A 20,867-nucleotide genomic window follows, 5' to 3' on the forward strand; every position below is an offset into this window, starting at 1 on the left:
CCTCTGATTTTCTCTGGAGCCAGAGAAAACGGAGCCCGCTTCTGAATCTGAGCTCTCCCACTGACCGCTTCTTTGAGCAAAGCGACTTAACCTCTGTGTGCTTTTTTGTTCCCTAATAACAGAGCCTATCCGATTGAGTTGTCAAGAGCCTGAAAGAATACCAGTCAAACCCTTCGGAGAGCCTGGGCCGGAGGCCGCCTTCCAGCGCTCCTGCCACGTTGTTTTTCTCATCAGGTTCGCTCACACTGTTTTCTTCTTTTCCTGCCTTAGGGCTCTATGGGCCTTTATTTATTTAATTTTCCACCTCTTCAGGTCTGCATGGAACTAGTAGTGGATGGGAAAGGCAATTTCTTGGGCAAGAGAAAACAATTTGAGCTGTTTCTAACAGGAAAAGCACAGGCTGCCTTTGGGGATGAGACAGCAGAGCCCTACTAAGTTAGAGCTACGAGGGGCCTGGTGCAGACGGGCCTAGTTTCCCAAATGAGGAAACCCAGAGCCCGCAGCTGAGGATGTTCAGGCTTCCTGCCCCTTTCCCCATGTGATGAGAGGTGCATGTGTAAGTCTGAAAGCTGTAAAGGGTCTAAAAACATAATCAAGGTATTTTATACACGCACCACACACACACCAATTACTGCACTCTGTCCTGGCTCTGCACCCTAGGCGGGCACCCAAACTATCCATGACCCTGCCGTCCCCTCCTCTACAAAAACCCCATCTCCTCAGCGCCACATATCTGGCAGCTGCTGCAGAAGAAAACACCCAGCGGGCAATATGTGCCCGAGAGGCCTGCAGCAGCCACAGCTGGCGTTCTACCCCTCTCGTGGGTGTTTGCTGTTCGAAGAGAATAAACTTCTGCGGGCAGAACACTGACCAGGGAAGGTGGGGTGAGAAGAGAAACCCCACGGCGCCTCCTATCAGACCGCATGGGTGACGCGTCGCCTCCACAAAGCTGCCCCAGAGCAGGAGGGGGCGGCTGGGTGGGCTCCACTCACCGGGACGGGCCCTTTATCTGCCTCATTTCCGCAGCTCTGTGCGAGGGGCGGTCCCAGCCCCCAACCTGTCAACCCAGAAATCTTTGGGGGAGGAGGGAGAGGTGGCCACACCCCCTCGCAGCCACCTCCGTGGTAAGCACCCAGGTGTGCCCTGAGCCTCTGACACCCCCTCTGCCGCCGGCCAGGGTGTGTTTGATGTGCCCTCCCTTTCCATCCCCACCATCTCCTTTACTGTCTTTCAGTAAGAAAAACAGATGATGCTCACTGTTCTTTTCCCCGGAGGAATCCTGGGTGGGCACTGCCCCTGCCTGGCCGGGTCTCCTGCCACACCCATCCGCTCAGACTGATTTTCAGGCTGGACCCTCCCCACCACCCCCTCAGTCTGACATCTTTAACCGCAAAGCGAGCTCCTTGGGACGGACTGCCCCCATCGCCATGCCTGGTGGGCTCTCGGTGCACCCACGGGCCCTCACTTCCGGCCGAGGGTCTCTGGGGTCCACCACTGGCGCCTCCGCCCACAGCAAGGCTGAGAATTCTACAGCTAGAAGACGTGGGGGATGGGGCGGGGCTCCTTGAAAACACAGTTACTGGAGTGCTGGTGAAATCCGATCCTGGTCACCGAGGGGTTATTACTCATCCTCACTTCCAGGGCCCCGGCCTTGAGAACGCTTCTCAGCTGAATTCCCCAGTGCCCAGGAAGCGGGGCGAGCTGCGCAGCGCCAGCTGCAGGCTTAGACACGGTCCCGCCCCCTGAGCCGACACAGGACAGGTGCAGCGGGAGTGCGGCAGCTCTGGCAGTGAAAGCGAAGGGCTAACTCACACCCAGGGCGGCAGCACGCTGGGACAGCCAGGGGCTGCCGTCCAAAGGGGCGCATCACCAGGTGACCAGATGGCTGCAGGGGGAGGACAGGGCCGGCCTCCACTTCCCGCCATGCTCACGGACTCCACGTTCCCATTTTGTCCTTTCCATCCTTCCTTCCCTTTTCTTCTTCCCCACTTTTGTTTTCCAGAGTCGAGAGTCAGATTTCCTCTCCAAACCACAGTTCTTCGATTTTTGTGTTTTTGGCATTTTTTCTTTCCAGACGGACTTCTCAGTTGGCCCCATCGGCTTTTCCTGGTTCTATCTCTGGCTGGGCCCCACACCCCAGCCCTTCCTGCTGTTACAGCCACCACTCACTCAGGCTGCTGTGCCCTTGGTTACAAAGCAAAGAAGGCTTGGATTAAGTATTCTGAAATGATGAAAATGCCAGGAATTCTTTTTTTTTTTTAAGCTCACAATAAACCCAAATGTCCATGTACATCCCCCTCCAGGTTGTCTTCGATCTGTGACATGGGCTTTGTAAATCACTGAATGTGACCATCAGGATGCGGGGGGCAGCCTACCGGGCAATGGGTGTGCGGGTAGGATTCTGCATGACTTGTTTTAATACTGAGAGGAAGGGATGCCTTTAAGCCGCATCTCATACGACTCTGCAGCCCTTCTGGGAACTGGGTCCTGTCCACCTCTGCCTGCTCCCTGCTTCCTACCCCGCTTTCCTCTCTCTACTCAGCCATGGCGAACTGCTCTGCCGCTCCTGACGGTGATGTCTTGGCCTCGCCTGTCTCCTTGCCTTTGTGGAAGGCTCCTTTTGCCTAGAAGTGCTTTCTTTTTGCTCTTAGTCTTCAGACTCAGCTGGAACTTGCCTCCCTGGGAATGAATGTTCTCCCTGGCCTGCCTCTCATAGCCTTTATGACCTGGTACTGAGGGGTCTGTTTACTTCTCCCTTCCCCACACTGGGCTGCAACTCTTTGAGGACAGCTCTGGTCTCTTGCCTCTGTTTCCCCAGCACACAGCAGAGTGCCCAGCACATAGCAGGGTGAGTGAAAGTAGGCCTAGTACTAGGTGAGTGTGCCCAGAAGTGCAGGCTTACCTCATTTTACACAACCTGTATGCCTACAAACTTCTAATCTTGGTCGTTCACTGACTCACACTCTTACCCCAAAGGAGCTTCCTCGGCAATCCTAAGAAATCACCTGCCCTACAGACTCCGAGACTGGCTGTCATTCAAACATTTTAGCACAAGTAGCCAAGGCCAGTACCTGAGCTTGTCTGCAATGAAGATGACTCTCCTTTCCAGAAGCAGGGAGGCAAAAACACACAGCAGGTGGCGGACACTGAGAGAGGAGAAGAGAGACTCGAAGTCCACGTGTTCGAGCCGGGAATCCAGTGGGCGGCACAGTTCAATCACCTGCCAGGGAACAGGAGTCGGCATGAGGCGGGGCCTGGCCTGCTCAGCCAGGCCTCTCACGTGTGCCGCAGGCCTGGGGCTCAAAGGTCCTCAGCAGGGGTGACCAACTAGCAGGGGTGACCAACCAGCAGGGGAAAGGGGAAAGGAAAAAAAGGAAAACAAAAGGAATCGGGGTAAAGAAAGATCCCAGGAGGCAGGGAAGGAGGCACATTTGATAGGGACTCAGTCTTGTAACTGAGTGTGAGGTGAGCTCAGGAGGCTGGGGAGGAGGGTGGCAGAGTCAACAGCCTTTGGCCTGAAATGGCTGGAGGCCGTCTCTGGCAATGACACATATGGACCCCTACAGGGGGTGCTGTGCCTACTGATGTCTTATCCATCACACCCCACAGGAAGGCATCTTGGTCTCACAGGGAAGTATCACCAGCTGGAATGAATCACAGGCTCACAGAGAAGGACCAGCAGCTCCAAGCAGCACTTTCCAGACTCACCTTCTCTGGAAGGCATTTCCTAGTGAAACCAACTCCATCCCAGGCCCTTCCTGACAAGGCCTCTCTCTGCTTGGGTGTTTAGTGGGCACCTCTTCTCATTCTGTATTTGTTGGAATGTTACTGAATTCATCTCAAGTTGCTACTCCTGTGTATGTTTCTCTCTTTAAATAGCTAACTCCTCCATGGTGAGCCAGGCCTGGGTTTCACTCAGCATAGCACCTGCCAGGTGCTGCCTGCACAGCGGGGCTAACGAACGTTAACCTCCCTGTGGCCCAGCCACCAGCACATACGGGATGGTTAGGCTTCTCCCTAACAGGGAGACTGCTCCTGACTGTGCTGGGAAATTGCCTTGTTCCAGGATGTCCCAGACCCATCCTCATCCCTTCCGTCTCCAGAGGTGACCTTTCCTGAGGGCCTCTGGAACTGGAGATTCAAGGCTGAATGGGATCTGCCTTCTGATGTCCACTGAGCCACGTAAAGGCAATGAGAAAGACTGCCTGCATCAAATCGCAGCCCAGCCATGGAAAGGGTGAACAAAAAATTGTACCTGAACTTGTCTTCCCTGAAAAGAATCTGTTTCACATTATGAATTTATAGAGGTGATGCAGATTATAAATGTAAAGAGATTCAAATACAGTTACAAATGTAATGGACTTTACGAAAGAAGTTAAGGATGCTCAGCACAGGTCCCTAACCTATGAGGCCAATGTCATGCAAAGAAACACCATGGGTGCCGTGGCGGAGCTATGCGGGCTGCTCTCTGGGACTGAATCCTGGGGCGGTTGCATGGGACCCAGGCTGCAATTTCTGATGCTCAAGGAGCAAGAGGCCATCGCCGAATGTGAGAACCCCCTGAGGCCAGTGCCTTGGACCACAGCGATTTAGCTGACTGGGCCGCTCCTTCCCTTAGGAGAGGAGAGGAAGCTGATGGCTCACCTCAGTTCCTGATCCTGGCAAGAAGTTCTTGACAATGATGGTTTTACCCAGGGCTGGGAAAGGGGCTTCCATGACACTCCTCATGAGGGGCTGTACCAGGGCTGGAGAGATGCCTCGCCGTTTTTCCACCTCATCCAAGATCTGCAAAGGTCAGAAAAGCAGCTCAGCTATCCCAAGGTCAGGGCACCAAGGCATTGCTCTGTTCTGGATGAAGTGGGCCTGCCACAGTGACTGAAGAATTATGGGGAAGCCCTGCCATGCTCATCAGGTCAAGCTGTCCTCTTTCACCCCATGTGTTATTGCCCCAGTGTTCCTCCTCTGTGTGTCTATTCCTTTGCCTTGTGACTTTGCAATTCTTCCCACTAAAGGGGTAAAGTATAGTTCCTTGGCCCCCTGGACTCTTGAGTTTGGCCATGTCACTTATTGGGCCAATGTATGCATTCTCAGTGGGAGCAATATTGCCCTCAGGGGGGTAAAAATTGATTCTTGGTGGTGGTAAAAAAAAACTTATAATGGTTTGTAGCCTTCTAAAGGGCCATAGTACACAGATATATGGTGCATCTGTGGAATTAAAATTTCTCTGGGGATAGCCATTGGGGAAATGCAAACCCAAACCACAAATGATACCACTACTTCAAATCCCTGAGGATGGCTATAATAAAAAGACAGATAATAACAAGTGTTGGTGAGGAAGTAGAGGAATTGCAACCCTCATACACTGCTGGAAATGTAAAGTAGTGAAGCCCCTTTGCAAAACAATCTGGCATTCCTTAAAAAGTTAAACATAGAGTTATCATATGACTCAGCAATTCTACTCCTAGATATTCGCCCAAAAGAAATGAAAACACACGTTCACACAAAAACTAGTACATTAATGTTCATAGCAGCATTATTAATAATAGCCAAAAAGAGGAAACAACCTAAATGTCCATCAACTGATGAATGGATAGATACAATATAATATTCATGTAGTAGAATATTATTCAGCCATAAAAAGGAATTAAATACTGATATATTCCACAACACGGATGAACCTAGAAAACACTATGCTAAGTGAGATAAGCCAGTCACAAAAGGCCACATACTGTATGATTCCTTTTGGACGGTGTGTCCAGAATAGGCAAATCCATAGAGACAGAAAGTAATCTGGAGGTTGCCTAGGGTTGGGAAGTGACTACTAATGGATATAGGGTTTCTTGTTAGGGTAACGAAATGTCCTGAAGTTGTAAGGATGATTACACAACTCTGAATAGGCTAAAACCCAAAGGCTTGTATATTGTAAATGGGTTAATTGTATGGTTTGCAAATTATGTCTCAACCAACTTTGCTTAAAAAAAATCCAAACACAAGAACCCCCTACAATCTAGTAAATCAAATAATTGAAATAAAAATACCACTTATTAATATCATATATAGCTACTGACTTCCAGAAATATGGCCAGCCTGAATTGAGATGTGTTGTAAGTACAAAATATGCAGATTAAAAAATATCAATGGCTTTTCATATTGACTACATGTTGAATTGATAGATAGATGATAGGGTTAAGTAAAATTTATATTATTAAAATTAAAAAGTATGGTAGTTCCTCAAAAAATTAAGCATATGAATTACCATATGACCCTCTAATCCCACAATTATAGGTATATACCCCAAAGAATTGAAAGCAGGGACTCAAATAGATATTTGTACACCCACACATAGAAGCATTAACTCAAAATAGCTAAAAGATTGGAAACAACCCAATGTCCATCAATGGATAGAGATAGACAATATGGTACATACAGTGGAATATTATTCAGCCTTAAAAAGGAAAGACATTCTGACATATATTCCAACATGGATGAACCCCGAAGACATATACTAAGTGATATAAGGCAGTCACAAAAGGACAAATACTGTATTGTCCCATGTACATGAGATCCTAAAATAGATCCTAAAATAGACATGAATGTGGTTGCCCAGGGCTGGAGGAGGATGAAATGGGGAGTTAGCACTAAATGGGTGCAGAGTTTCAGCTGGGGATGGTGAAAAAGCTCTGGAGATGGATGCTGGTGATGGCTGCACAACAATATGAATGAACATAATGCCAATCAACTATACAATTAAAAATGGCTAAAATGGTAAATTATATGTTACATGTTTTAGCCCAATAAAAAGAAAAGAATATGACAAAAAATTAAAAAGAATTTCATGGGGGGAAGCCATTAAGGGAAAAAGTTATCTGGAAAGGCTGTATAAGGAAGCAATAAAGAGGATGAGGAACACTGAGGCAGAAGTGCTAGCATGCCGGCTCTGAGCCCAGACCTTAGGAGGCCTGCCCTCTCACGCCTCTGCCACAGCCACGAGAAGGGCACGCACGGGCCAGCTCTCTGTCCAAGGAGGAAGGTGGATGTGGGCCAGCCCCGGCCGGACACGCAGCCTGAAGCAGAGACCAGTCAGCCCAGATCAGCGCACCACCAGCCTACTTGCGACATGTGAGGGAGCCCACTGGAGGTGGGCAGAGCACAGTCCCCGCCGACCTTCCTGGCTGTGGGAACAAACGGCTGCTGCTTTAAGCCACATAGCATCATGGCAGCAATAGTCAATGATAGGCCTTTCTCCAGAGATTCTTATCCATGATCCCTCTTTCTGTACTAAAGGATGATTGGCCATTTTAGTCATCCTTGTCCCTTACCATCTGGAAATAGTTTGGATTCTGGGGATCAGTCAGCCGAAGCTCTGTTTCTGTCTCTGTCCTGAGAATCTGCTGCGTGGTCCTGGGCAACTCATCCCAGTACACTCATGAAGTAGCCACGGCTGGTCACAAAACTGCCATGGAAACACAGGGCTGAGCATCTCCTAAGTATGCTACTGTGTCTACGTGCTCCACACCCACTGCCAGGACGAAACAGTGAGGCTTATGTGATCCCAGAGCCGCTGCTGGGCTAACCCCCAGATGCTGCTTCACTCCCAGCTCACAGAAGCACTCCCACAACCGAGGCTGTGCCCTACAGCCTCAGTCCCACGTTCAAGCAAACCCGTGGGGAAGACTGGCAGGGGGAGCACTGCCTCGTGGTGCTGGAGCTTGTAACCCACCAACTGTAATGTGAGATGATCACCACCTGGGTCGGGTGGGCAGGACCACATCTCAGCTACATTGATAACATTAATTATTTCACGCAGACTTACATAGAAGTGCAAGTCCTGCTATGGCCAGAGGTTACACTAGATCAGTATAAATCAGGCTTCCTCTGGGTTCAGATGGAGGGTGGACAGGAGGTAGATTTGTTTCGGGAAGATTTTAGGAAGTGCTGCTTTACATCTATGGGGAATAGATATAAGGCTTCAATTCTTTAAAAGAAAGCTCAGATTGAAGTATATGCTCAAGAAGGGTTTTAAATAAATTTATGGATTATATACTCATATCTGGTTAATATAGGAAATAAATGTTGGATTATTTATAATTTTTGAGACTAGCATCATATAGGATAGTAACTATCTCCTATACACCAATCCAGAATAGTGGGTGAGCCGATTCAACGTGGCAATTCCTATGTCTTGATATATTGGCTCCTTTTCCCAAAAAAGAGGACCAAATTATATTAACATTTTGATGGATGTACAGCACTATTATAATAAATCTCACACAGACACACACATACAACACATATATATACATAAATGCCCATCCATCACAGAGGTCTTTTTTGTCATGCAAAAGCTAATGTCATGTGAAAGCCAATGCTTTGAAGGAGGAAAGTAAAACACATGGAATGTTCTGGGAAAATCCTCTGCCCTCCCCTCCTCAACTGCAATCACTCTGACCCTCTTACCTCCCCCATCTTCCAGGCCCTGACCCTCACCCTGCGGCTCTTACTTCCAGTGCCAGCGATAAGAGGATAAAGGAGGTGGTGAAGGGAGGAGGTTTAGGTGCAGATCTAATCACACAGTCTCGAGTGGGGGTCTCCTGTGTCCCCTGGGCCGCCCTGCCCCCTCCTGGGGCCCGAGTCCTCACCCTTGAGAAGAGGCTGAAGCATCCCAGGCGGCTCACGATGCAGTACACTTCAGGCAGGCGCTTCCCTTTGCCACCAGGCTTTTTGGGTGAAATACAAGGAAATCATGAGTGTCACCAACTCAGGGAAGAAAAGAACCTGACCATTTTTGAGTGTTTTGAGTATTTCCACATACTGTAGCTTTTGAAAACCCAGTGAGGTAAGTAGTTATGGCATTTTATAGGTGGGGAGTACTTCTAGTCACATGGTAAATATATTTTTATTCTCCCGAAGGGACTAAATCAAGTGTGTTGTACACACAGTAGGTGTTCAATATGGCTTAATGAACCATAAAGTAAGGAGGGGCTTAACTTATTTACCCAAATCCCTGTAGGTCCTCTTAAGGAGTTACCCTGAAACCATATGCTTATTATAATGATAATTCCAAACAAGTAGTAATTTCTGAAAATCCCTTTGGAAACAATATTTTAAGCTAGTGTTCAAACCAAAAATATATATATATATATCAATCTTAATACTTTATAAAGTAATTTTACCAACAAAAATTATTATACCACTTCATTTTTTTCAATTATCCATACTTTTTATTCACTAAGTCAACGATTCTATATTGAACACCTACTATGTGACATGCATTATTCTTGACTCAAAATTATAAAAGCCTATTTTTAAGACTCAAATATACTTCCAGAGGAAATGGATTTGCCACTACTGAAGATTTTCAAAAGAATGGGTCTCAAAAAGACAAAACTCTAACTTTTTTTAAGATGGTATTCCACTGGAATAAGTTCCTGACTTTTAAAGGTGATTGCTCTGAAGGAGACACTCAAATTATTTGGGTCATGAACAATAAAACTATCCTTCTTCCCTTATTAGCTGTTAGAAATGTTCCTCTAACCTACTGGGGTCTGTTTAGCATGTTTTATTAGAAAGGATATTTGGCTTAAGGAGAGAAAGGTCTTCTATGTGGCAGGAAAAAGAACGGAGAAAGTGTTTTCTTTCCAAAGGAGACACAGATGTTGGTCGTATCTATCGGGAAGACTCAGGCAACCCCCCAGATCTTCTTCCATGCTTTTAACAACCCAATTAACCTGCCAACCTCCTGTCCCTTCTCTCGCGGCACATGGAGAAACCTTAGGAAGCCAGCTCTGGCTCTGCACAGAGCTTCTGCCGACGGTGGAATGTACTAACCAGCAGTCTGCGGCAGTACCCGAACCTTCTACTCCCATCTTCTCCAGTTAAGACAAATGAGAATGTTTCACTGTGGATGGAAAAATGAAAGTGTGTTACAAAGCAAAACCAAAGACATCACAGTGGGTGATTGGGTGACATTCTGGAGGAGGCTGGCAAGGCGGGTAGCTCTCTGTCCTGCTTTCGCACCTGTGCTGGACTCTGGGTGCCTGTAGAGTCCAAGTCTATGTCAGGGAGAGGGAGCTGTAACGTTCACTGTGTCCTGAGAGGAAATGAGGGGTTGTTTTTCACCCTGGGCTCTCCTACAATATCACCACCTGAGCCATCCCGTTGCACAGACACACAGTCATTTACGGAGCATCTACGGTGGCCACTGCCCTTAGGGTGCTTGAGGGTGAGGTGGTGTCCACTGATGTAGGGAGGGGACTCAGTGAGGGAGCAGCTGAGGAGTGGGACAGTTCTGTGCTCCTCCTGGGGCTGCCCCTGGTGTGGCTCTCCAGGGAACTGTCTGTCCAGAGCTATCATGAGTCTTGGATGGTCCTTAAGGACTGCTGGGCCAACTTCAAGGAGCACAGCATTTCTCAAACACTTAGGATATGCAGCCTACTGAGTTGGTCCATCTGAAACATCTGATAAAAATACTGGTATCTAACAGCATGGGTTAAAAGTAAACTTATTACAGTCCGAGTAACAGCTGGACAGACTGTTAAAAGAAATGTTTTTGGAGCAATAGACAAGGTTGGGGCATGGGAAATGTTTTTCTAACTTTTCCTGGACTAAGAATGACTTATTGCCCTTCATACAGGCTTATGAAGCAAACATATTCCCAGACTGCACAGGAGGCCTGGGAATCTGCATCCTTAGAGAAGTGATTCTTATCTTCAAGGAAGTTTTGAAATACCAGTGGGGGAAACTATGAGCCCTGTGCCCATCAGAATCACTTAAGAGTAGTATTGAATTATGGGCTCTGCCCTCTCTGACCCCCTCTCTAGTCCTCATCTTAATCTTTGGGGTGCAGAGGAGAGATGCTAGCACATACCTGGTAAACTGCTGGACAGGAGTCCAATCCTTGGCATCGGGAAAACAGAATTGGGGGATAGCCTTCAGCTGGTCCTCGGCCTCTCTCATGAACTTGAAAGACCTTTCCAACTGCAGAGAGAAGGGTGACAGAAGGTTGGTGGATAAACCCCAGCATGGGGGAGTAAGGCAGATGCTTGGCAAGACCATGCCTCCCACCTTCCTGCAACTGTGACCGCCACCTCCTCCCTCGGGAAGGTTTATAGCTCAGTCAGTTAGGGTTCTTCTCCCCTAGAGCAATTCCAACTCCAGTCCCTTGGGGGAAGTCAGGAAGAAAAAAATAGCATACTTTAGAGAAATGTTCTTGATGCCTAACATTCTGGAATATAACCATATTCCTAAGGAAAAAGTGTCATAGCAAACACTTCCATAAGAGACTCATGAATCTGTTCTAGTGTGTTGTTCAGTGCCTCTGTGTCCTTACTTATTTCCTGTTTTGTGGATCTGTCCTTTGGAGTGAATGGTGTGTTGAAGTCTCCCAAAATGAATGCATTGCATTCTATTTCCCATTTTAGTTCTGTTAGTATTTGTTTCACATATGCTGGTGCTCCTGTGTTGGGTGCATATATATTTAGAATGGTTATATCCTCTTGTTGGACTGAGCCCTTTATCATTATGTAATGTCCTTCTTTATCTCTTGTGACTTTCTTTGTTTTGAAGTCTATTTTGTCTAATACTAGTACTGCAACACCTGCTTTTTTCTCCCTGTTGTTTGCATGAAATATCTTTTTCCATCCCTTGACTTTTAGTCTGTGCATGTCTTTGGGTTTGAGGTGAGTCTCTTGTAAGCAGCATATAGATGGGTCTTGCTTTGTTATCCATTCAGTGACTCTGTGTCTTTTGATTGGTGCGTTCAGTCCATTTACATTTAGGGTGATTATTGAAAGATATGTACTTATTGCCATTGCAGGCTTTAGATTCGTGGTTACCAAAGGTTCAAGGTTAGCTTCTTTAGTATCTTACTATCTAACTTAACTCGCTTATTGAGCTGTTATAAACACTGAAGAGACTCATGAATCTATAAGGCAGCCTCAAATCTGGCCTTCCAACCTCTGGCCCAGGCAAAGCTGTCCCTCCTGGATCCAGGCAAACACATTTTATAATATTTAGTGGATAGGGCTAGTTAAATTATATTCCACTATCTAATTCAACTAATTTCAGAGTCCTTGAATGTCAGAACTAGAAAGACACTGGACATCATCCAGTCTGACATTCTTATTTTAGCGAAGAGGAAATAAGCTCTGAGATGTTAAGTAGCTGACCGTGATCACACAGCTAGCATAGAATCTAGTTAGGAATCTTAATCTAAGATTGTTGTTTTTGCAATCTCTTTTTGTAAAAAACGAACTAATAAGATCTGATTAGAGATGATATTTGAAGCCATATGCTTGCTTATTTTGTGTATGAACAAGAATCTGTGTTTTTAAAAAGCACCCCATTCTGGGGACCTGCAGTGTGCATGTAGTTGACAACATAGTACTTTACACTTGGAAATGTCAGGGGCATGAATTCTACGTTATGCGTGTTTTTGCCACTTTAAAAAAAGCACTCTAGGTACAAGTTTGGGAAGCAAAAAAGGATAATCTGTAACTAGCATGTTTGCTTATGAATTGGTATCGACTTACCTCTGAAGTGATGGTAAGAATTATTGGCTTTTTGTCACTGTTGATAAGTTTATAGTTTTTATATTTTCTTTATAAACAGTTAAAAAATAATGCTAAAGTTACCTTCAGTAATTTGAAATATCGGATATTTGAAGTGAGTATAGTCTGGATTTCTGAAGTTAGGAAGTTGTAATGTCTAACCTAAATTCCTTCTGTAAATTTACCATTTCTTATTTTGCTCTCAGAGCTTGCCACTGAGCTCCACTTCAAACCAGCCTTGCTGTTCCAGAAGTCTACGGGCTGGCAGTACTGATGACCACTTTATAAGCTTTCCCAGGGCCACTAAATTTGAGGGAGGTGCTCTCTGAAGACAGCGTCCAAAGGAACAGAGCTGATGGTTTCCAATTTTAAAACCCACTTCTGGTATGATTCCGTTTGGGCTACAGCAAATTTAATTAAAGCTGCTACTAATATTAATGGTTGAGACAACTATCAATGAATAAAGCATAGTCACGTCACCACTTATCAACTTAAAACCAGTCATCTGTTAACCTTTGGTTTTTCTTTTTCAAAACAGTCACTATTTCTTTTCTATGTAACAGTTCTCTCTTCTATTCATGACCCAGAAGATTCTAACTGGTCCTGCAACAGTCTTTGAGCTGACAATTAACTAGTTCAGGCGGTTGCCAAAGCAGTAATTTTTGATTACCCTTGGATTGTCTCTCAGAGAAGCAAACGTAAGTTTGGCCTAGTTGATGGAAGGGGTCACTCACCACCACAGAGAGAAGGACCACAAACTTTAAAGAATACAAAAGGAAGGAACAGTGACATTTCTCCATAGTGGAAACAGCATTAGAGAACTGAAAATGAGGCCTTGTATAGAAGTGAGTTGCAGCACTTTTTAACACAGTCCAGTTACCATCTGGATACATGCGCTTTCAGATACTTGCATGATGCACACAAATATGTGTATACACATGTGGGCCTACACACACTGTCATCAGCATATGAGTTATCAGTCCGAATGTGCACATACGTGCTCTCTTATGCACGCGAGCACATTTCAACAGGAAGTGGCACATAGAGATCTCACTCACAAATACACTCAGTCACAGAAACCAGGAAAATACTCCAGTCTCTGTGAACTGTCATACAGACAAATGCATGATATCATACATTTTAATGAAATGGGCAGGCATGATCTCTAGCATGCAGATATGGAGTGTGAACCTTGAAAAAGATGACTATAGGAATGGGGGATAAAAATCATGAAAAAAAGTTAGAAAGGAGGAAAAGGTCCTTCTGGCAAAGGGAGTAGTGAAGGCAAAGAGATATGAAATAGCCTGACACAAGAATGCATGTGTATTATGCTAAGTGAAATAACAGGCGGAGAAAGACAAATACCATATGATTCCACTTATTTGTGGAATCTAAAAACTAAACAAAACAAAATGAACAAAAGAGCAGTAGACTCACAGCCACTGAGAAGTGACTGATGGCCACCACGGGGGAGGGGTTGGGATGGAGTTGAAGGGGACGGGGACGGGGATAAAGGGGCACAAAGATTCTCAATCATAATATAGACTGGTCATGGGGACGGTAGTACAGCATGGAGAATATGGCCAATGGTTCTGTAACATCTTAGAATGTTGACAGGTAGTAACTGCACTAATGGAGGTGAGAATTTAATAATATGGGTAACTGCTGAGCCACTGTGTTGTATACTTGAAACCAATATAGATTGTATATCAACTATACTTCAATTAAAAAAAAGAAAAAAATGCATATACAGAATGATTACAATGACATTAAAAATCTATGTCCCTAAAAAAATACTGGCATCAAGACACATTTCTAGCAGGAGTCTGGTTAAACAGATCAGGCTATACCCATATAACACAGCTAAATGTAATTTAAAAAATGATGTTTCAGAATTTGTATTAAATATGTTTATAAATGATAGGCTTATAAAACATGATATTAAAATTATACAATGTACAATCCCAGTTTTGTAAGAAAATTACACTAGGAGAAAAGCCTGGAAGAAAATACAACAAACTGCCAACAGTGATGATCTCGGGGGAGTGGGATTATAGGTGATTTTTTTCTTTACACATTTCCAGATTGGTCTCCTTTCAACAGTGACTAGGTAATTTTCCACTCAAAAAAAGCTTTAATGTAGACATCTAGGAGACTAGAGACTCCAGGTTGGAAACTATAAGCATTCAATAGTTATGGTGATTCATTAATTAATTCATGACTTACAGCCTTTATTCCTGGGACATTAAGTATTGCCACATATACAGCACTGTGCTAGGCCCTGCGGGGAGCAAACAGGGGACCAGACAAGCCCTGTGTGCTTTGGCGCTTGTTCTGTGGGGGACTCAGCTAAACGGGGGTAGACCATAGCACTGGCCTTTTCAGGGGGTCACCCCTAGCAGTCAACTGGAGTAAGTACCCATGTGGAGGCCTGGGGTGTCTGGTTTACCTGAATTAGACGTCATGCCCCCTCTGAACTCCAAGGGCAGGACTTGACTGCTGTGCTGGACCACAGTGGGCGGGACCGGAGGTGGGGTGGCCCAGGAAAGAAGGGGAGGGACAGCAGGGGCCAGGACCTTGACAGATATCAGGGTTATGCATGGGTGGGGGCAGTAAAGGGAAGCCCTGAGGGGACTAGGGTGTGCCACCCTCCCGTCTTCCTGCCTTAGAGCACCTCAGTGTGCGAACTGTATGGAGAGTGTCACACTCGACCTTGTGAGCCTTTGTAAGCTTCTCTACACCCTCCTTTCAGGACAGGAAACACCCTTTGCTCATCTTTGTAAACCTCCAGGGCCAAGCAGAAAACAGCCTGAATGGAAAAGGGTCTCAGTAAATTCTGGCTGAACTGAATTAGAATGTGGTAGACACCATGTAATTCTGGTGTCAAAGTGTAAGAATAATTTATGTTATTTGCCATGCCATTTTAGGCTTTACTGAGGACCATCTCATTTTAGGTGCCATGATTTAAAATACGGTAGAGCCAAATCCACACAGCCATGAGCCACGCTAGGGCAGAACAGGATCCTGTGCTTACACAGATGCAGAGGTACACCACGTTTAGCACGTACAGGTGTTTAGCATGGACACAAACATGACCTCCTTAGGGAGAGCCCGGCGGCTTGATGGGACGGGGACTTCTAGGATGGGTTGGGAGGAGGCACGGCTGGATAGGGAAGTGGGGAGGACGAAGAGGGCAATGTGGTCAGCCCAGTGACCACGGGAGTGAGTATTTCTGGCCATACTGGAGTCATTGCATCTCACCTCCTGGAGCCCCCCACATTCTCCAGCAGAGGTTGTTTTCATTAGATATACCCTAATTAGAACCCATTTTCGAGATGCTAGACACTCAGTGCTCCTCAGACTCCCGGCTCCCTGGAAGCACGAGCTCCACCGAGATGGCGGCAGGCTCACCGCAGCCCCGGGCAGGACGCACCTTGACAGGGAACTGCTGGGTGAGCTCGGGCACGTACGCCGCGCCGGCCGGCTTCTTGTGCAACGACACGACCACGAAGTACTCGAAGAGCTGCCTCTCCTGGTACTCGATGAGCTCCCGGTCCAGCGACGGGTACCTCGGCGCCTGCTTCAGGCGTGACTTCACGTTGACCAGGCGCTGGCTGTGAGCTGGGGGGAGAGCGCACGCCCGAGAACGGCTCACTGCCCAGCGTGCAACCGCGAAGAGTTGCAACAGGTTATGTAATTCCCACCTCAAGGTACTTTTCCTAATCCTAAAAAAAGTGTTCCCACATTTAACAAATTAGTACAAAACTCTATTTGGGATTCTTGCCAAAGTTCTGGGAGGAGCCACACTGGATGGGCCGCGGCCAAGAGCCTGGAATGCGGGGACTCCGCTCCGCCGCGGATTTGCAGTCCGGAGCTGGCGCGGGGCTGGAGGGCGGGAGTACTTGCGTCCCTGCGGCAGAGGGGGTGGGGACCCTGACTCCTCCCCTCACTCATTGCCTTCATCTTTCAGTTTGTGCGATGTGACAAAATCCAGACCACAGAGCTTTCGGAGCTGGGAGCTTTGTAAACATCCCTCGTGACTCAACTGGCAGAGACCTGACTGACTCAAGCGCTCCCAGCACCTTCTCTCAGGCCACCATTCTATGCGTGGAAGCGGACTTGCCCCGTTCCAGCGGTGGGCCAGGAGCAGAGGGGCGTCAGGGCGAGTAAGGCAGCGCCGCCGAGAGGACAGGTCCCCATCACCTCACTCGGCAGCCCTGGACTCTGGCTTTCTTTGGCTTCCCCCTGGAGACTGAGAAATTGCAGAAAATTCACTAAAACCTAGACCCAGATTGCTGAACTTAGATCCACAGGGACCAATTATTTGAGTGACCTCATCTGACAGATGAGGAACTAGCGGCCCTGAGAGCTTAAGTGATTTCCTCCAGCTCATACAGCAGTTTTAACAGGAGCAGGGCAAGAGCCCAGGTCTCTGGCGTCCCAGGCCAGCAATGCTGTTACCTTACACAGGAGTGACAAACACCTATGGCACACAGGAGGGCATGGGAACAGAGGGTCACTGCACCTGCAGCGAAGCCACAGGCTCAGTGACTGAATAGGCGCATTCCGGCCATGCTCAGCACTGACGCTCCCCCGAGAACCCTGTGGGTGCCCCATCCCCTCAGACAGTCGCACCCTGTCCAACAAGCCTGGGCAGGGGCTCTGGCCCGTCCCTCACACTGGGCAGGAGGCTGCCCAGCCACCCGCACGCGCCCTGCATAGCAACTGCTCTCCTCACCTTTCAGCTTCTCCTCGGTGTCACTGTCAGACTCACTGTTCTCATCTGTCACTAGATAAAAAACAAACAAAAACACCAATACCAACAAAGGAAGAAAAGTTGCAAATGTGAGTTTTCCTAATGTGGGAAATTTTTTACAGGTGGTTGCACAGACCCAAGATTTCTAGTTCACAGGGGCTCTTTTCTGTTTGTCCACTTAAATGTAATGGACAAACTATGTATTTGTCCAGCTAAATGTATTTTCAAATTAATTTGGCTCTAGTTCAGATGGCACCTATGTCAAATAATCCAGCCGAAGATACTGGCCCCTTTTCACGTGCGAGGCAAAGAAAGTCGCTCCCCCAGTGGTCAGAGCGCGCAGCACTGGGCGGACCGATGGGTGGGCAGGGAGAGAGGACATGCCACCAGGCTGAGCTCCTGGGACAGTGGGACACATTTACAAAGCACCAACTTGCTCTCCTCCTTGGTGAGCCACCGCAGAACACCAGGAAATGGCTTCTAGGAAGGATCTGTTTTCAGATTCTCGGCAGGGGAGGGTGGGCCGGGGCCCCTACCTTTTCCTGAGTTGCTCTCCGTTGACTGGGACAGCCTCTTCACCCGTTTCTTTCCTCTCCGGGCCTCATAAATGGCATTGATTCGCAACACCAGCTGCCAGACAGAAGGAAAGCCAGTGTCAGCGCCTCCTGCCCACGTGCAGCTGGGGCTCCTTGGTTGCCTGTTCTCTTCTAGGGTGATGGAGAGACAGGGAAAGCGGAGGGAGGGGACATTTCCCACCAGCCCACTGGTGTCTTTCAATCATTCTTTTCTGCCAGCCAGGAACGTGACGGTGGAGAACACTAAGGCTGCCTAACAGAGGCACGAGGCTTGCTGAGGAATGAGCGGGGCTGTCTAACCACGCCATCGCATCCAGCTGAGACACAGAGGGCGCCGATTCCACTGGCTGATGGCGTGACGGCTGCTGCCCTTCGGTACTGCCATGTCACTGTGGTTTGGGATGAGCTTTTGCCCCCAAAACATTAAGAGCCAGCAATAAAAAAGCTTCCCATCAGGGCCCCTTTCGTGGGAACCACGCCAACAAAGTGTGAGCAGCTGAGTGGGAAGGGAGGAGGGATTACTGTGGGTCCTGGGTGCTGGCTTGGGGCCACCTGAGTAGTGCCCCTCTGCATAGGAACACTCGCTTCCGGCTCGCTGAGGCCTTGCATGGCCTCTCCTAGTACTGGAAGCCGAGTCATTCAGCAGACAGCCCTGCTTAGCAGCACCTTCTTCAGGCTGATCATAGCAGAAACCATCCGGTGATTGAAGCCCTGGGTCACTTCTCACCAGGCTTTACAGCACCACCCGCAGCTTTTGGGAGTGGGAGCGTCCTGGGGTCCACCTGGTTGGGAGAAAGGGAAGTCTTCCCATGCATAATTGAGGCAAAGTAACCAGCGATTTTAAAGGGGAGCTGTGTTGGTTAAGATGCCTTGAAAAGTGTTCAACTCTTTTATGCACTGGAAAGAATAGGAGGGAGTAAACTGGGTGATGGGTACCCAGGTGGGTGCAGGAGGCGGTGGTTACTAGTTTGCCTTCTACTCCTCTCACCCACTCCCTGAAGTAGCCTGCTAGCTTCCTTCCACAACCTGGAGCACTGCCCACCTAGGGAGGACGTAGCTTATTCCATGATCTCCTTGTCAGGGGCCGGGGCCCCATCCCTCCAACTCTGCAGACTCTTACTGCCACTGTATTGCCATACTTCAGACACCCGTGTTCCCCCAGCTCCCGATGGGTGGCCCAGCCTGGCCGTGAGGCTCTGTGTGAACACTTCATCCCTAGCAGTGTGCCGGCTTGGTCACTGTTTTGCCTTGAACTTGAATGAGGTCTCTGTCTTTACCCGCAGATCCCTGCTGTGTGGCAGGTTTTTATATTTGCTCTCGTGAACCAGCTCCTTCCTGGAGACCTCACAGCCCTGAAACGGCCATCTCTTCTCTTGTGCACACTCTCTGGCCACTGGGATGTTCACGCCAACCCCAGTTTCCACAGAAGAAGCCATGTATTAAATGCAAGGCTAGCTAGTATTCACAATAGCCAAGAAGTGAAAACACTCAAATGTTGATCGATGGATGAATGGATATCGATGGATGAATGGATAAACAAAAGGTGGTGTAGGCAACCAATGGAATATTATTTGGCCTTAAAAAGTGAGGAAGTTCTTACACATGCTCCCACATGACTGAACCTTGAGGATATTACGCTAAGTGAAATAAGCCAGTCACAAAAGGACAAATATTATGTGAATCCACTTATACGAGGTACCTGAAATAGGCAAATTCATAGTAACAAAAAGTAGGATGGATTGCCAGGGGCTGGAGGAAGGGGGAGTGGATAGTTAGTGTTTAATGGGGGCAGAATTTCAGTTTGAGGAAGTTGGATAAGCTCTGGAGAGGGATGGTGGTGACGGGCACATGACAATGTGAACGTACTGAATGTCACTAAACTGTACATTTAAAAATGGTGAAAATGCTAAGTTTTATGTTATGTATATTTTACCACAATTTAAATAATGTAAAAAAACAAATGAGTTGCTTGGTCAACTTGTTTTTTGGGGAGGAGGACATTTTTAAATCCATTCAAAAATCTCCCCACAAAATATCCAAAAGTAACTGGAAAGAAGACAGCCACAATATAGTTAACATCCTTCCACATATTCAAATACAACAAATGCTAGAATGTAGGCACCATGTATGCAGGGACAGTACCCGAATGGTATGGAACAATGCCTGGCACACAGTAGGTACTCAATAAATATTTGTTGATTATGAATTTGTTGAATGAATATTGAGCATCTCCTATGTGTACGGGATTTTGCTAGGAGCTGTGAGAAATAAAAAGATATACAGGCCTGGCACCCTTTCTCAGGCAGTTTATAAGCTAATAATGAGAACTAAGATGCATTCACAACTGTCATACAAGACAATCACAAGCCCTATGTGAGCGGCATAAACAATGTGACACAAGGTTTTCTCACTTTAAATCAGATCACAGAATAAGTGGAAGCAAATATGCTTCAATCAATCTTTATTCCTTTTTACTCAAAAAAAATTTGTCCCAGGGAGCAAAACTTTAGACATGCTTTCACATAAATTGCATTTCAACAGGAGATATGTTTTGTCATTTTAAGTGTCTGCACTAGGATTGGCCTTTGAAGCTTATTTTTCACTATAAATATTTTCACTATAAGCTCATTCAAAGCTCATTTGCCTGCTGTCTAATTCTGCCTGCGTGGCTGCTAAGGAAACACAGGATTTCACACAAACTCCTAAAGTGTGTCCAGGGGAGGCAGGTGTCCGAGTGGCCAGAGAAGCCATCTTCTCATTTTAAATGGACATCACAGTGCTTCACGAATCCTAAGGATATTACACGCTGTGCAATTAACTGCCCTGTTTCATTTGCCACCTTAATGAAGGTACAGCATTGGGAGAAGATAGGGAAGGACTGTCTTTTTCACTGGGCCCTTCATTCCTCACGGTGGAAGCAGGGAGAGGGCAAGGGAAGCATGAAGCCTGCCCGGAGGGCCTCTTACAGCAGAGGCAGCTTAAGGGCCA

At 47.1% G+C, this 20,867-nt stretch overlaps 1 protein-coding gene across 4 annotated transcripts in view; it reads right to left on the reverse strand.

Moving 5' to 3' along the window:
- DENND2A (DENN domain containing 2A) overlaps window positions 1–20,867 on the reverse strand; it is an 87,834-nt gene that overhangs the window by 16,015 nt on the left and 50,952 nt on the right. For 3 of the 4 annotated variants that reach the window (XM_057504831.1, XM_036926092.2, XM_036926096.2), the window contains 9 exons: window positions 17,841–17,934; window positions 17,287–17,337; window positions 15,982–16,169; window positions 10,868–10,977; window positions 9,829–9,898; window positions 8,640–8,717; window positions 4,645–4,785; window positions 3,072–3,220; window positions 1,258–1,533 (listed from right to left, as the gene is read on the reverse strand). In XM_057504831.1, the coding sequence (XP_057360814.1) occupies window positions 1,258–1,533; window positions 3,072–3,220; window positions 4,645–4,785; window positions 8,640–8,717; window positions 9,829–9,898; window positions 10,868–10,977; window positions 15,982–16,169; window positions 17,287–17,337; window positions 17,841–17,934 (1,157 nt within the window). The remainder of the gene's footprint in view (window positions 1–1,257; window positions 1,534–3,071; window positions 3,221–4,644; window positions 4,786–8,639; window positions 8,718–9,828; window positions 9,899–10,867; window positions 10,978–15,981; window positions 16,170–17,286; window positions 17,338–17,840; window positions 17,935–20,867) is intronic. The other variant, XM_036926095.2, reaches the window with a different exon arrangement.

This window comes from Manis pentadactyla, chromosome 7, assembly GCF_030020395.1.
Source record: "Manis pentadactyla isolate mManPen7 chromosome 7, mManPen7.hap1, whole genome shotgun sequence".
Lineage (NCBI taxonomy): Eukaryota > Metazoa > Chordata > Mammalia > Pholidota > Manidae > Manis > Manis pentadactyla.